Genomic DNA, 17,719 nt, shown 5'->3' with positions numbered 1-17,719 from the left:
TTTTGAGTGTTACGCTCGCGAAGTATTTGAAATAATACACCGAGTTTACCACGGCACTGCAAACGAGAGTTAGTTGTTCTGTGAGTTCTTCCAGCGGCCACCAGGGGATGTTCGGCTACCCACGTGACAGAAGAGAGCGCCAGTACGACTCCGACCACTGACGCGAATAGCTCACCCTCGTAAATCCGCAACGGAGAATAAATACGTCCATCCGGACAATTCACGCTGAGTATCATTGCATCGTACATCCTACATCATCGCTAAGGCGCACTACCTACCTTTAGAGAGATAATTGCAAGAAATACCTCATACTGCAAGGGTTTTGCCGGGGAGTTGGATGTAAAAAAGTTCCGTTTCGTCTATGTTATATGACGCGGGGAATACTTCTAAAGATACTTATGATCGGAGTCCTTTCTTCCACGACTTCGGTTTTACACCGCAGGCATCACCAGCAATTATGAGGGGAGATAACACTTTGGTGCTTTGCATTGGTATAATCAACCTTCCGCACTCTTAAAATTATCGATTCGCAATCTATCCCTGAAATACTCCGCTTTAGGCTTAGGCGTAGCCCCTTTCTCAGAAGTTCCCGTAGATTTGAGTGGGCAAAACCACCCGAACAAAGCTCCTTATAACTCTACATCGTCTGCATTCCTTGGGCGCTTTTGTTTTTTTTTAATTGTGCAGAGCGAGTAGGAAGATAAATTAATTTCGACACTCTCATATTACTCCTTTATTTTTTAGCTTAGACGTGTTTGGTATTTTTTTGGCCATGGTGTCTGCCATCAAATGCTTTCTATTCACGCAACTCACAGACGTGCGGATATGCTGCCGACTGCTTTCTGCCGCCCGAGGAACAAAAGAAGATCAAGCATTCGCGAATGCTAATGCCACAATTTTTTTACCAAAATTGCCTACTTATTTATCAAACGACATTTTACCACATAAAATTGAGACTGAGCACTACATTAACTTCATTTCTAACAGATCGCTACCAATTACAGAGATTAAGGAGTCTTGATGTAAGTTTTTCCGGCGGTGAAACCCTCGCTATGGCGAGAGCCAACACCAAAAGGGCCTCGTAAAAACGAATTTTTTAACATGCTTATAATAGGGTCAATTGACGGTGCATCGGCTATCTCTCGTAATAGCGGGGGTGTCGCTATAGCCCGTACTCGCTTTAACGAGGTTCCACTGTAATTAACCATATCAATCTAAACACAAAATTACACACTGCAAACAATTGAGAAGATGGGGGTGGAAGGAGGGAGGGTTGGGAATTTTAAACTGACCGTTTGTCTGGGGTGAGGGAGGGAAGGGGGGGACTGTTTTCAAGTGCTTTTTTTTCACGGCTTTTTCCCCCCATTAGCTGAGGGAGGCCAAGGAGCGGCGAATGGAAAAACATGGTCATTAGTAATAACATCTTTCCTACTACGGGCAAAACGATGTACAATTGTTCCCAAATGTCCATTTCTTTCCCTTTATTAACCCGTTGCAGCATTTCTGGGATGAAATCTGCCTGGTGTCCATCTTCTAGGAGATGAGCCGCGAACTGGGATTTCCCTTCCTTCTTTTCAAAATCTGTCATATTCTCTTCTGCTGTGACCTTCAAACTTCTCCCCATCTGTCCAATGTAAGACGCCATACAATCTCCACACTTTAGCCCATAAATTCCACTTTGGTCCCTGATTTTGACAGCGTCTTTTACACTGGGAAGCAAATATTTTACGTTCTTTCAATTGTAAAAGGCTGGTTTGATGCCAAGATGATTTAGAAATTTACCTACTCTTAGGGAAGCACAACCAATGTAATTTATTTTCTGCTAGTGTTGAGCTTTCACAGGTTCAAATGAATGAATCTGCCTAATAGAAATTTATTTTTTTCTTTTCCCCCACCATGTTATCTAATATAGCCTCCGTGATGTGGCTATAGATTTAATGATGGTTAACTCCTTACTGTATTCCTCATTTGCGAGGGGAATGACAATAGCTTAGTGGACCATGTTGTGAAGGGCTGCTATCTTCTGTTTTGGAGGATGTTTTGAATTTGCATGGATAACATCATCAGTGCATGTTGGTTTCCGATAAATATCAAACATGTGTGTTTACCATTCTGAATGGATATTGCTAAGTCAAGAAAATTTATTCAATCATTGTCCTGGAAATTCCACTGTAAACTTAATGCTTTCATTTAGCATGTTTAATATTTTCAAGAAAATTCTTACTAGGAGTTTGGTTCCGTTTCATAAACACAGCATACTATCCACGTATTGATACCAATAGTGCAATTTCTCCATGTCGACTGTAGTTTAATAAAATTTTATGTAGAAAGTGCAAAGTGTTTTACTTCATATCTCATAATGGATCTCCACAAAGTATCTGCCTCATCCATTAAATTTACTGATATCAAGTTGAAACTTATGAATAGCCTTCAGAGATACATAAATACCGAATATGTCTGAATATAGTCCCCCTTTTTTTTCCAACAATGTCCGTGGAAAAAGTAAAGGGGGGGAACTATATTCAAACGCATTTTTTTTAATATTTCCTGAAACTGAAGTCTCTAAATTAGGGGGGGGGGGGGACTATATTCAGAGGGGGACTATATTTGGAGAAATACGGTACATATTTATCATTTTAATTTGAGCAATAACATATGCATTGACGGATGAGCTTCAATTTCACAGAGCAAGACCTCCACATAACAAAATACTCTAGCCATAAGAAGTTTGCTACAAGTAAAGAGGCATTCCCAATTCAGTAAAATAAGGGTGAATTTTTAATAAAGGCAGATTAAGTGCTTTCCTTACCATAAATTTTGTTCATCGGACTGCTGCTCCCCACGTGCACGGGACCAACGACATTCATTATGGTTTTCAACGCTCCCACCCGAGGTAGAGAGACGTGCTGAAGGACTGGAAGGTTGTTCTTGACAGCAAACCTGCATCACGACATCAAATATGTACACATCAGCACAAGCCCTGGAGAAAAAATCCTCCCATCCCCCACAAATTAAAATAATTTAAGCACAAGAACTATCATTCAAATTTCAGACAAAAGCAATCATTATTTAATCCTTGAGCAGTTTCACTGGCTCATTGAGTACCCCAGTGGATACATTAATTGCTCTTGGTAACATTTATCTTCCAAGTTCAAAATCATTCTTTGTTTCACAAGTCTTCCATTAATTATATTTTATAGATATGATTCAGGTTTCTCATTCATAGAATTATAATTACGGCAATAAGGATAACTTTATGGAACTCCAGTCCTGATTAATTACCTAGTGCCTCACGTGGGCCATTAGCATGAGAAAATTTGAATACTTTTTGCCCACTTATTTTTTTTTTCACTAGAAAATGATAATAACATTTTTGAAGCATGAATGAAGTTTCATATGCCTGAGATTCAAAAATGCTATGATGTAGAAAACTTTTACAAATTTTAGTCACACCACCACATGAACTGCACCAATACAATGCCTGAGGGTTAATAGGTACATATGACCCTAATGTGAAGTTGTGGTTGAGATATGTGGACGACACGTTCGTCATCTGGCCGCATGGTGTATAGGAATTACAAGGGTTCCTTCAGCACCTGAACTCACAACATCATGGAATCCAATTTACTATGGATATGGAGAAGGAGCAGTCATTAAATTTTCTGGATGTCCTCGTGACCAAAAAAGACAACGGGAGACTCGGCCATGCTGTCTACAGAAAGCGTACGCACACCGACCGATACCTAAATGCAGCATCTCACCATCATCCCAGTCAGAAGGCCTCACTAGTGGCTACATTAATTAACAGAGCGTATAATATCTCCGATGATATCTCCCTCTCCACGGAGATAAAGCACCTCACTACGGCACTGCAGAGAAATGGCTATAGGAGAGAATTGGTCCTTAAAAGGACCACGAAGGAGGAGGAAAAGCGACGCAAGGCCACCATTAACCCTAAGAGGTAAAGTTGGTCCCTCATGCTGCTGTCTAGTGAACTACGACACTCCATACTTGCTTCCGAAATATGATGGTGGGTGAATCAAACCAATCTTTGGATTGTTGACCTATAATGATGACATGATCTGATCAGTGGCATAGCCAGGAATTTCGTTCGAGGAGGGGTCCGAAAGCAGGGGTGGAAATTTTTTGAATAATAGGGTACTAAGTAGAGGGTTTTAAACTAATTTTAACATTTTCATAATCGAAAATACTTAATTTGTTAAATAAATATTTTGCAAACACATGATTTTTGTTTTCTTTTAAGAAGGAAAATAATTGTGTTTTTATACTTCAGGGGGATTCGGACCCCCCATCCATCGTTTTTCCATCTCTCACCACCACCGCCACCCATTATCTATCTCTCCCTGCTTTCCCTCCCTCCTAACACCACCTTCCCCTCTCCAAACTTCTTACAGGTATAAAGTTACAAGACATGCCAAAAAACTTTTGTACTTGAAAATGACCTCTTGAGGTTGGAACATGTCATACCGAGAAAATAAATCCGTGGAAGAAAACAAAGTGTTTTTGCCATTTGTGTAAAATACGCTCCCTACTGATCTTAAGTGCATTTAGTTCATTTTTGCGCATTAAACAAATCGTTCTTTGAAAATTTTGAGCTGTCATTTTACAAGTGCTGAAAATGCTAGGAACTTGTTATCGTGGGATCTGGTTTATGCGGTGGCTACAATGCTGGCTTTCACATCTGTGGGCCCAGGTTTAAGTCCAGGTGGTGGTGGAGAATTTTCAAAGAATGCCCAATACCTGCTTTGTGGGGCACATGAAGCACTGCACTCTGCCTGTCAGATGGTGAGTAGAGCCACGGTCCCCTTTGCTCCTTTTGTTAAGAGCAGGCTAATGGCAACTCTCTCTCCCCACCCTTCCTTCACAACCCTCCCCCCCTATGACACAAATGACCTTAGCTGTTGACGGCCTCCTCCAAATTCCATACCATACTTGGCATCATGTAGGTATTTAACTACACCTGTAGGCTATAAACTTGTAATATTCTGATGCTGTGCCAAGATGCATTACCCTCAGACCAGACCAACTGTCCGTACAAAACATCAAGATACCTGAGAGGTTGACGTGTTGCATTTATACAATCGGCTGAAATGAATTAAATTCAAAATGAAATAAACCTCATTTCTGAGTTGCCTCAATATCATCAGAAATTCATCCTTGCATAATTTTTTATCCTGCCTTTCATGAACAAAGGTACAGTTTTTGATGTTCAGGAAATGGTAGCTCCACTTTGAGCATTACTTTTGCTAGACTTTCTACTTGTATTGACATGAGATGTCATGGACTCTCATGAGTGCAAGTTCCAGAGAAGAACTTAATAATATTAGAATAAGCACCAAAAATTATTTCTACAGAAAAATCCTTTACGTCAAGACTTACAGAAAAGTCAAAAGCACTATCGGCAGAGCATGCATGGAGATTCCTCTGGATTAGGATTCAAACTACAGACTCCTGGCTTTCCCGATAGACCTTTGGCAACATCCCAGCATCCAGCACCGTAAAACTTGGTAAATTTCCAAGCGAATGAAGGAACCTTGATTGTTTAGTGATCTGTTCAGGGGCCCCAGAAGCCAAAGGTCCATGGCTCATTTCCTAATCCAGGGGATTTTTACCCCATGGCAATTATTGTGAATTTCCTCAGCCTTGAACATGGCAGGTAAGAAATACATCACATTGACTTGAGTTGGCATAACTAATTGTTGCAAGCCTTGGAAGAGTCTTTCAGTTGGTTTACAACAACTTGAAGCAGCAAAATTCGACTTGGAATAGTTATTAGCAAAGAAAAGCTCAAATTTCCCTTAAAATACCCAGAAGCAAGCAAAACATTAACTATCTACAGTTATATGCACTATCATGTATCTTCTCCGATTAATTTTAAAATTACAATATATCTTGAAGCTATTGTGGCATAAGTCAATTTCAATTTTCTTTTAATCAACCAATAGAGTATTTGCTCATTTTCAGGCAACTCTCCAAAATATCTGTGGACACTATTTATACATCCTAAATTTCCAGTCTAACATCAACAGCAGATATAGTTGATTTATTTATTATTATTAGAGATGGGTTGATTCCGGTACCCGGTTCTTGGCCCAGGGAACCGGTATCAAGAACGGATCGCATAAAGTCGGTACTTTGAAACCGGCTCGGAACAGTCACAAGGATTGATTTGGCGCTCAAAGCCGAAATGGTCCGCAGTGCATTAAAGGCCAAAAGGTGGAAAACTAAAAAACTTATAAATGCATGTACATATTGTGTACTTTCTGTACGCATGGTGTCCACATTTTTTTCTTTTGATAGTTGCTGGCTTACATGCACATTTTAGGGTTCATCAGTTTGCCGCTCTCGCCAACATTGTAACATTTCCGTTGCCGCTTTCAAACAAGCAGACTTTTTGCCTGCCACCGTCCATGGCGCCGTTCTTCTAACTTTCCAATGGTCTCTATGGATATCTTCAAACGAGTAGAATCACGCTGTTGACGGCACAGTGCCCATTTCAATCTGGCCTGGCGATGGGCCCTCTACGGTTTGAAATACACTCACCAATGCTTTCAGATGGGATGACTTTTCACCGGCCACTGTTCACATGAAATTAAGGTGGCTTTCAGATGAGACAGCTCTCTGCAATGCCATGTGCCGTTCCATGAACGCTGGCCAGAGGAAAATCGTCTCGTGTGAAAGTGGTCTCACTGTTGAATCATGTCTATATGCAGTAATTCTTCAACATATGAGCTACATACGTTCCGAGAACTTATTCGTAAGTTGATAAACCTATGCAAGGCATCAGAAAGTGTTGTTATCCTGCAGAATGCACCACTGCATTACAATTTTGCGTTAGCTCACAGCCGCTCAGTTTATCCATGGTGTCGCTGTACCAGCGTGTTGAGCGGTTTATAAGAACTGTGACAGTGAAGCACGCGAATAAGTTGTCAACTGAAGTAACAATTTAAGCTGCATCGCAGAATACAGAATATATATGTATTTTGAACTGACTCCTAAGTTACACAAATAAATGGATGATGTTGTCAGATGTTGGGGGAGTTTCACCGTTGACCTTGATGCTATGCATTACGTTAACTGTGCTCCAAGCATATTAATACGGCCCTTCAAAATCAACATCAACCACTACCTGGGGTGGATCCAGGATTTCTTTCTGGGTGGGGGGGGGCACGAGCAAGGCCGTATCCAGGATTTTCTTCTGGGGGGGCACAAGGATACCTCGTAATACAAAACAAATGCAATGTATTAAAAATCTTGCATATTTTTTAAGGGTCTGGGGGGGCATGTGCCCCTAGATCCGCCCATAACCACTACTGTTTTCAGTGAACGCCTTTTCAGTGCTGCAGGCAACATTTCTGCCAAAAAAGACTAGATTTGACCCAGATAGGGTAAAAATGGTGAATTTTTTTAATCAAAACCTGGAGAAAGAACCAGTGCTTGACTGTTGTAATGTGACATATCGATTGATCACGCATTCTTCAACAACGTGTTATTTAAACTTTTTCACTTGGCAAATAAAATTATGGAGACGACCTTAAGTTTTTTAAGAGAGCTTTCCTGCTAATTTACATCTTAAGTGAAATTATTTTCATTCATTTCTTGCGGTTGCTCATTTAAATTTGCCATTAATTCACAAAATAAGAGTTCATCCTTGGGACTGAGTATTGAGAACCAAGAACTGATGGGGAGAACCAGACCGGTATCGAGAACCAAAAAAATTTAAGAACTTACTCATCCTTAATTATAACATTAAATATTACAATCTACAAAATAGCAATTGAGCTGAAACACAGGAAGTCACGCATTTTTCACTATCTCACTTCAGCTTACACACATAACATGGAATTTAGCAGGAGTTTGCTTTGTTTCTTTATTATTGTTGTTTGATAAACCATAAGTCTTAGTTCTCATTAGAATTCCCAAAGAATGGTTAATTTAGACAATTCAATTAAACTTACTTGGAGTTTGAAAAATTCCTTCTGATAGAGGAAAGCACTTTACCGAAGGAAATCTCACTCAAGATGACCTGGAAGTCCTATTTTGTCCCACAGTAAATTAGTTAGAGTATTTCTAGCCCAGGAAAAGTTTTCATAAGAATGCTTATCATCTTTGCATTGAGACAAAAGAAGATGATTGCTACTAAAAGGAATTTGAGGATGATGCTATTTCCATCATTGCACTTTCGCTGCTGTGAAGATCATTTCAACGTAAAGTGCAGTATTTTCCCCATCATTAAAGTTGTGTGTAAGTTGATGTCACAATGCAAAGACCCAATGGCTGTCCATTTGAAAATCAATGTGAACATAATGCAAATTAAAAGTTTAAATAAATAGGCATAAAATGACCTGGATATTTTCATGGAGACCTTTTGAAATTACATACCACCCACTCCAATAAAGTTTGTGTTAATGCTCCGAGCACAATAATACTATTCCATTTTATAGCCAAAATTTCACAACTTTATTTTTATATAGTGAGTTAAGTAGTTAATAGAAATTATGAAGCCTTGGAGAAGCAAAAATAAAATTTGAAAAACGTTGACAAGAGAATTGGTTGATTTTAATAAAATAATGATTTTGACCCATCTCAAATCATCTTAATGATATATGTATATCAATTCGTGAAAAAGGTAAAAAATATTCATCTATTTTTAATTAATGCATCAACTTAGCAGTAACTGATAGATTTTTTCACTTATTGGTCTAAACCATTAAAAGCCTAACTATGACAAATTAAGTTGTTGTGAATGAGACTTTACTAGCTCCCACTAAAGGGTCATTCCATGCCAAATCATCACAGAAAAGTGGACTTTTCAACCCGACCGTCTCAGATTTGCTTGAAATTTGGTAGGAAGTTGAAGCACATGAAACTGTGCTCATATACAAAATTTTAACCCTCAGCCATACACGGTATTCATACAGCAGGGTTGCAAACATGACAAAAAATGCAAAATTTTCCCTCGCATGCTCTACAAAAATAAATCATAACTTAGATAATAATTGTGATAGAAACTTCCTGTTGGTCTCATTTTAAAGCTAAAGGAACATGGTTTCTGTAAAAAATGTTAGATTTTAAGATACCGATTTATTTTATTCAGAGGTCACACCATGTGACCTTTGACCTCGAGTATCTAAAAAAATTTATCTTAAATTTTGTTCGGAAAAAAATATGTTAAACAGTTAAATACATTCTATCTTTGGTATAAATTTAATTTTGGGATGGCTTTGGGAACAGGAGTAAAAAAAATCGTGAAAACATCATACTTCACATTCAGTGGAAAAACTTAGCATTTATGTATAGAAATTACCTGAATAGAATTGAATTATGTATAGAATAAAATTTAATGCTCTATACAACACCCAGGAAGAAATATAATCAAAAACTAGTTAGTTCCTCCTCCTCTGAAGTGCTTCTTCTGAACTCAGAGTGTCGAAAGCTGTTATGTAATTTGTAAGTTCGCCCAGTTGCAGTACATGGATCGACCTTAGCGAGAACTTGTTCACTTGGAATATTAAGAATGCCTGGCTGGTGAGGATACACATATGATGGTGATGGTCCTTTGGGATGTAAGAAACTGACCAAAACTTCCTGTGATGCTACATTCACACTCATGACAAAACCTAACCACCACGCATCACTATAGACACAAGTCACAAAACCTTTAAGTTCTTCTAGAGACAATTTTTCTTGTGGAATATTTGTTTCATGCACATCACTGGTGGTGTCTGTTGAAAATTTATTTATTATTAATTCATTCCTTGTTCGTGGAATGAAAGTATGAAATGTTTAAGTTCCAGGTATTGGTCTTTTTTTTCAAGTCGAGTGTGTAGCATCCTCCCATTTTCCATTATTTCTTTTTGACACACATAAACTAACTTCTTATTCTTAATATTGCCTGTTGCCCAGACAAACATTTGTCTTGGAGTCATAATTTGATCATTATAGATAGGTGGTAAGCTTGCACTAGTGGCTACCCTCTTCAGAGTTCCACCCAATCCATCACATGAATTCTAACCATGAGATGTGGCAAAGAAGTGCCACTCGGCTGGAATCCCAAATTCAACTTTGTGTTGTACCAGGTTTGAAAATTTTTTCCTGTTTTTGTATTGGCCTGCACACACCCCAATGCTTAGGGCGTAGAGAGGCAAATTTTGTACTGTTCTGTCTGTTTGAAATGAATGTACACTTCTGCAAGGTTGTTTAAAATTAGCCTCTTTTGTATTTGTTCTTTCACACCACCCATTTTAACACACACAAAGTCTTTTTTGCCAGGCATAATTCTGCTGACATCATCATTGGCGTAAATGCTCTTCACAGTCTCGGCAACATCTGGATCCATGCTCCTTCCTGGTTTAGGATTTGGTGTTGACAAAATCTCACATTCTTTTACTAATTGCTTTGCTTTTCATATCATGTGGTTACTAGGTAGTGGAAATTCTTGCTCGATTCTTTTGATACTCCAGAGTTTAGGAAAGCGGGTCAAAATTGTTACTTTCTCACTTTTCATAGTGGTTTCTTCAAAATTTTCTTTTAGTTGTTGCAAATGTCATCACAACTATGATTGTTAGGCACGGATTCTTCAGCTGGAATCGGAAATGTCTTCTCTTTTACGACTTTAGCAATTTTAATAACTTTCTTTCTGGAGTATGGCTCTTCCTTCATTCTCTTCCTCTTGTTAGGTGATGCACCAACACTACTCAGACTTTCATATAATTTTTATATAGCAGATTCAGTCCTGAGTGTGCTCAATTCCATATCACTTTCTTCATCAACTGATATGCTTGGTTCTTCATGAGGAGCATAATCAAATATGTTAATTTCTTGCTACAGTTGTCACAAATCATTTTTTCACAATTGACATGCGATAGTTTTCCCACCATCCAGGGTAGCACTTTCCTCAATTGTTTTCTACTGCATTATGCCCTTTAATGTCAAAAGAGTTGCAGCACTGTGTGTCTATATACTTCTTATCCATTATCACACACTTATTTAAGTTGTCAATTATTATACACACTAAGTAGTCCCTTGAAACACACGTGAACTCCACAGAAGCTCGAGAAAGACTTGAGCTTGCTTACCAGACTAGTAGTGCACTTACATAAAGAGAGAGAACTAGAGAATTTTGAACTTGTGTGATGTATGTTTTATACAGGATGAGCATAAAATGTCAAATGAAAATTTAGCGTACAATTTTTACACAATGTACAAAGGATTTCCAGGTTATGGTGTGGATGCACAAATGGTATAAAAAATGTGTATGTTGTGTAAAAATTTCGCTTATCACAATTTGTATGCAATGTATGCTTTGTATACAATATGCACTACCGTACATTGCATACATTTATGGACACACAATATGTGCACATACAATGAGTTCATTTTTATGCAAATGTACGTAAAATGACATTGTACACATCCAAAATGGAAATTGAGTTTATTGTATACAATGTACTCATGTATGCTTTAATATACAAAAGCATATAAATGTATGTAAAATGTGTACATTGTACACAGCCTGTTTAGAACTTGTGTACAACTTTTTCATAGGGGATATTATTTTCACTCATAATTCAATAATTTTTTTACTCCTGTTCCCAAAGCCATCCCAAAATGAAATTTATATCAAAGATAGAATGTATTTAACTGTTTAACATATTTTTTTCCGAATAAAATTTAAGATACATTTTTTTAGATACTCGAGGTCAAAGGTCACATGGTGTGACCTCGGAATAAAAAAAAATCGGTATCTTAAAATCTAACATTTTTTTACAGAAACCATGTTCCTTTAGCTTTAAAATGAGACCAACAGGAAGTTTCTATCACAATTATTATCTAAGTTATGATTTATTTTTGTAGAGCATGCGAGGGAAAATTTTGCATTTTTTGTCATGTTTGCAACCCTGCTGTATGAATACCGTGTATGGCTGAGGGTTAAAATTTTGTGTATGGGCACAGTTTCATGTGCTTCAACTTCCTACCAAATTTCAAGCAAATCTGAGACGGTCGGGTTGGGAGCTGTGATGATTTGGCATGGAATGACCCTAAAGTGTTAACCTGTTATGACCAAAAATTACTGCTAACTTAACAGTAATGCCTCAGAAACAGGACTGTGAGTGGATTTGACTATCACATTTACTATAATATGCTAAACCTGGTACACCACAGGACAAGAAAATTAAAATCCCAATCGATGATCAAAGTCTCTTTCCATAGTTGATAAAGGGAGTTAAAATGAAACTCCACTAAATGTTGCTAAAATATAAAACAATAGAATCCAGATTATCTGGCTGCGGTTTACTCGTGTTGCACATTATCCGTGCATGATTTTCACTCTCGCTCAATTTTTTCCGCGATCTTTATAAAAAATAAAATGGGACGCAAAATCGTCGGAATTACTGCATGAATGCTAGGATACACCGGGCTAGTTATTTCCGTTAGAATCGCCTTTGTGAAACGGAAGCGATAGCAGGCTAGCTGCATTCACGGGAGCGTTCCTGTTTTCCAAGCCTCGCGGTGCACAACCACGCTTCTTGATCACGTATACAGGTCCCGCAGCAGATACAACCTGGGCAACTAGTGCGAGATGCAACTACATGACGTGGTACCGGACAGCATAGTTTCTGATGCCAAGTAGTGGTTTTGAAGCATTCGTGCAAACCACTTTTCTGTATCCATTATCACGCAGCCTCCGATGTGTGGTTTTCGAAACCAGGCCTTACATGGAGCATTAATAATACAAGTACAACCATGTTATCGCCACTAAAAAGATCGCGAACTGGCAAAGAAAGCTCTCATTGAGTCCGGGAATCACTCTAAAATAAAAGAACACCTGCATAAATAATAATAAATTGTTTGTTTTAGGTAAATTAAGAACATTGCAAATCATTTAAGTGAATGTTTGGGTTATCCGTGTTTTCCGATTACTATTCGTGCCGTCTCTCATTCGCCCAGATACATAATTGGGAGTGTACTGTAAATCCAAATGCGAATTATTTAGTTGATTAAATAAGAGATAATTATATTGATAGAGAATCAAAGGAATATCCCCATTTTTCAAAGATGTAAGTAGAGAACTCACAAATAAACAGCTTAAAAGCCAAGTTTAATGTGGTAATGTAAGGTGATGCAGTTCTTTGTCTAGCAAATATCGATACCTCCACTGCATAAATGCTCAACAATCGCCCATCGAATCAAATTCACTCATCCAGATAGCCCTTGGAGCACTAGATGAGCAGATTCTATTTGGTGGGCGATTGTTGAGCATTTATGCAATGGAGGTATTGATATTTTTCCATTTCTTGGGGTTGCTATAAGCCACAATATCCCACTGACTATGGTCGCGGTCCGTTTCATGCTTCAAGCGCCTCAAGTTTCACGCTTTGGAGGGCTCTGAAGCACAGGAAATGGGGCCCGGGAGCGAGCGTAAATTATCAAGTTTGACAACTCCAAACGCCCTAGCATTTACGTGAAGTGTTTGGAGCGAATGCGATATATCGTTTGCAATCATTCGAGAAATCGCGCTAATTTCCTATGATATTATCACGGTTACTATGCAGTGGTGGGATAAATAAATAAAGCTGTGGAATAGAAGACATTACCCTTGTAGCTGAGAAAGGTTTTGGTTAATAATTCAAAGCAATTGAGAGAAAAATATTATTAAATGTGGATGCCCGATCGGTTAAAGGAAGCCGCCATGCCGTGAAGGGCTGTCAAAATCTGAAGAAAGTAAGTGAATAGATACGATGAATTATTTCAAGAGATGTTAATGACTTTAGCGTTATAGTGATTGATGATGTTTCTTTTTAATAGTGTGTTTACTGTGACGATACTTTAGTTTATTGAATTAATTAGTTTAGACGTCCCTTAAGTAACATTATTTCCTGTGGTAATCTCTATCAATTCATTTTTCCCAAGCAATGCCAAAGAAGAGGCGAGTCGATGTAATAATTGAGGAGTTCATTAAAAATATCAACGGGGAAAAGGAAAATAACAAGCGGGAGCACGAAAGAGAGAGGGAAGAAAGAAAAAAGGCGATGGAGGAGAGGGTAAAAAATTAGATGAAGAGATGCGGCAAAGGCGCCTCGAGGAGAAAATGGAATTGCAAAGAACAGCGATAGATTTTATGAAGAAACTAATTTTTTTAAATCAGTGACATTTTTAATTGGGTGTTCATAATATTTTTAACGAAACTGATATGAAATAAGTAAGAAGACGAATGCATTTTTATGATAAGTTCTTGTAATTTGTAATTGTATTATAATTATAATGTATTTAATTTCTTAGATATATATAAATTTAATTAATCCTGAGGTAATTCATAATCATGATTCTCTGCCTTTTATTCACCCCTCTCATCTTAATTATGTTTTTATTAAATTTAATTTGTACTCTTTCCACGTCAATTGGAGCTACATTGGGTGCCTCACCTCCTCTTTCTTCACAATTATTATGGAGCGCACAACAAGCCAAGATGAATACCGTTATCTTTTCCATATTAACTAATTTCAATTTGTCTCTTACTTTTTTATTATTAATTACTTTTCGAGCCTTTGAAAACTTAGTATTGAAGAGTTTCTGACGCAAAGTCATCCCGCAGTGTAGTTCATCTTTTGTCTCTGAATAGTACCATCAAATGTTCATTGATTCCATAAGCAGAGTCTGCAATGATGTGGGTATCATTGGGAAAGAATTCCTCTCGATGGCTTAAATGTAAGAGATCCGTGAATTTTTTAACACCCGCACGTCATGGACGGTAGCTGCATTGCCCGCCACTCAATTGATTTATTATTTCAAATAAGATCAGGCTTATCAATGACAAAATTTGAAATGACTTGAGAACGTTAGTGCACTGTAATTCCCCGCCACATTTTCTACGAAAGATAGAATCCGTGGCTTCAATGCCAGATTTCCCCTCGCCTCCATCATTTTAATGGCAAAAATTACTAATAAATCCACCTCATCAACGTTTCCCAATTCCTCCTCACTCTCACTTGTACTAGCGTCATCACTCGTAACCGATTCGCCATCAAAAATATTTGTTAGCAATTGAAAAAAAACATTCCATTTCCGTGCGATTGAAGGTAAGATCGAGATGTCTGATTGATAACATGTTTATAAACAAACTCTTTCATTCAACAACTCCCTAGCAACCCAAGTCGAAATACCCGCCGTTCTGAAATGCCGGTCCGTTTCACCGTCTTGCTTGAAGCGCTTCAAAGCGAAGGAATGAAACGGAGCGGTGACGCTTCACATCGCTTAGACATTCAAATGCATTGTCAGAGTCCATTAAGGAGTTCTACCATTTTATCAAGAGCAAAGACGACCTAAAATTATCTGTCAGCTAAAAATGCGCCTGTAACATCACGCTACTACCCAAAGGCACAAATAAGCTGTTTCCATGTGGCATAATCTGAGCAATTGCTCTTGCAGATTATAGCTGTACACGTACCAAAATGTAGACAACATAGCATTGTGTCAGATGGAAAATAGCCCATGGCTACTTCAAGTCACTTGGCAATACTGTGGACAACAAGTGGGAACATGTGGAATTGGCCTAAGGAGTGTTGACATTGTAACATCGACTTTGTGAAAACAAAAGGTCTATACTAGTTCAGAGGAATTATTCACAGCCTCATCTCAAGTTTAAATGTTTTGCATTATGCTTCATACCATAGTTTTTTGTTGAGGTGACAACACAGACTTCAAGCAAGCAAGGGTTGAATTTTAATATTTACCCACGAGTATTCATTAGAAAATTGTGAGTAGTTTAACCAAGGAGTTTTCCTCCCAATTAAAAAAATTAAAATGAATAGCATTTAGCATGAAAAATTAACCTTAAATCATGAGGTATTCTCGGCAGAAGAGAGGGATACAGCCTGAATGTATCCAAGTTTTGTTATATTCTTCTTGACTTGACATTTGAAAACAACTATCCCATGTGTATTTTTAACTTAGGGGTACAATATGTGAACACGTCATCACTATCAACCATTGTTGTATTGTGTGCCCAATCTGAAGAAATGAAGACCTATTACTTATTAAAAAATTGAACACCATCACATGCCTTTGACTTGTTTCTCTCCTCTTCCTCAGAAACCCTCCTTCTGGGAAGAGAACCATCCATTTACGACATCTTGGTATGTAAGCATCCTGCAAATGGCTAACAAGCGCTTTGAGGGATGCATCCCTCTTGTCTTTTCCCTGCAACAAAACCACATCATTAATTAAAATAACAGCTTACCAAATGAAAATAATTGAAAAGTACTTACCAAAAGTTAACAAATACTTACAGAAACAATGAAAAAATCTTGATGCAAAATTGATACAATTCCAAAGTTAGTGTACTTGAATATTCTATCCATTATCCACATGAGGTTGGGCAATATGTTCTTTTTGGCATTAAATGTTGCCATTAAAAGGGGAACATCAGCAGTGGACTGATGGTTTGCAATGACTAGAGTCCTGTCTTCAAGACAAATTGTAATGTCGTCCCCGATCTCCACAACTGCCAGTACAAAAAAGTACTTTTAGAATTAATATACCCCACCAAAATATTATGCACCATGGGAATTGGAGCTTAGAGTGAAAATATGACCTAATTAAATGTAGAACAAATATTCACTTACTATCATAGCCGGCTGACCAACTCCACATGCTGACCATAGCCAACAGCCAATGAAAAAAATAACCCTCGATTCGCCAGTATAAATCAGGATGGCACTTTTTGATAGGAAAGAACATCATCATCCATACAACATAAGTCGGAATACAGTATATATTGTTCAAAATTACAAACAGTACCCGTAAAGCACATCTGCACATAAAAGCAACCCTGGAATATTAAACACAAGAAATTAACAAGTGGGTTTAGGATTTGCCAACTAATAAATGGTAACATAATAATATCAAAAGATTACCCGAATGGATCCATCTTCGATAATTTGCTTAGCCGGGTTTAAGTTTAAAATACTGCTTGCTTATTAAGTTTCACTTTTTACCCTCTTCTCCTCCATTTAATAAAAGAGGAATAGCAATCATGATGCATCCAACACCTCCAAATAAAAAAATATACCTTAGTTACTATGGAAAAGAAGAGTGTTCGAGTTCAGTTTTAAATAAAAGCATGCACTGAATTATGAATATTACTTTGATACTAATTTCTTGCAATAATGTGTAAAGCATGGGACGAAAACAAATAAGTAAGAACAAAAGATAATCTCTCCATCCAATGTCAATGAACTTGCAGATCTTGAGGGAAAGTCACATCAAATCCTTATCGCCGGGGCTACTGCAAGATAACTTTTGCTACTCAGAGACATTTATTTTCAACTAGGTCACGACGTCTTATTACCGCTTAGCTAGGCACGAAAGTAACCGCAGGCCACAAAATAACTTTATATCAAGGCTTAATAGCGCTTATACGATACAGAGACTATCTCATACCGAGAAAAGAATGTTCCGCCACACTAATTATAACATGTTTAGTAGTTATGCAATAAAAAAATATGTTATGTTGTGGAGATAAGAAAATATACGCACAGTCATCATCAGAGGATCATGTGATTCAATGAAGAACAGCAGAAATCTCCAATTCTATTTTGCACCCCCTCATTTAGTACTGCAAGAGAAAAGACAAACAATTTTATGGATAATAATTGTTTTTTTCAAGTGTTTGTTCTGCTATCCTGTAAGTGCTGCC

The 17,719-nt window shown here is 37.8% G+C and overlaps 1 protein-coding gene across 2 annotated transcripts in view; it reads right to left on the bottom strand.

The window, feature by feature from the left end:
- Window positions 1-17,717, bottom strand: part of LOC124154717 (acyl-CoA:lysophosphatidylglycerol acyltransferase 1-like) — a 32,800-nt gene extending 15,083 nt beyond the window's left edge. The window contains exons 1-7 of one of the 2 annotated variants that reach the window (XM_046528603.1): window positions 17,560-17,717; window positions 17,167-17,308; window positions 16,938-17,072; window positions 16,647-16,852; window positions 16,311-16,525; window positions 16,085-16,221; window positions 2,810-2,940 (exon numbers count right to left, since the gene is read on the bottom strand). In XM_046528603.1, coding sequence (XP_046384559.1) covers window positions 2,810-2,940; window positions 16,085-16,221; window positions 16,311-16,525; window positions 16,647-16,852; window positions 16,938-16,951 — 703 coding nt within the window. In that variant the 5' untranslated portion in view covers window positions 16,952-17,072; window positions 17,167-17,308; window positions 17,560-17,717. The remainder of the gene's footprint in view (window positions 1-2,809; window positions 2,941-16,084; window positions 16,222-16,310; window positions 16,526-16,646; window positions 16,853-16,937; window positions 17,073-17,166; window positions 17,309-17,559) is intronic. The other variant, XM_046528602.1, reaches the window with a different exon arrangement.
- Between the last annotated feature and the right edge of the window lie 2 nt (window positions 17,718-17,719).

This window comes from Ischnura elegans, chromosome 2, assembly GCF_921293095.1.
Source record: "Ischnura elegans chromosome 2, ioIscEleg1.1, whole genome shotgun sequence".
Lineage (NCBI taxonomy): Eukaryota > Metazoa > Arthropoda > Insecta > Odonata > Coenagrionidae > Ischnura > Ischnura elegans.
The sequence above is the reverse complement of the archived record's forward strand: the minus strand, read 5'-3'. Positions and strand labels throughout refer to the sequence as shown.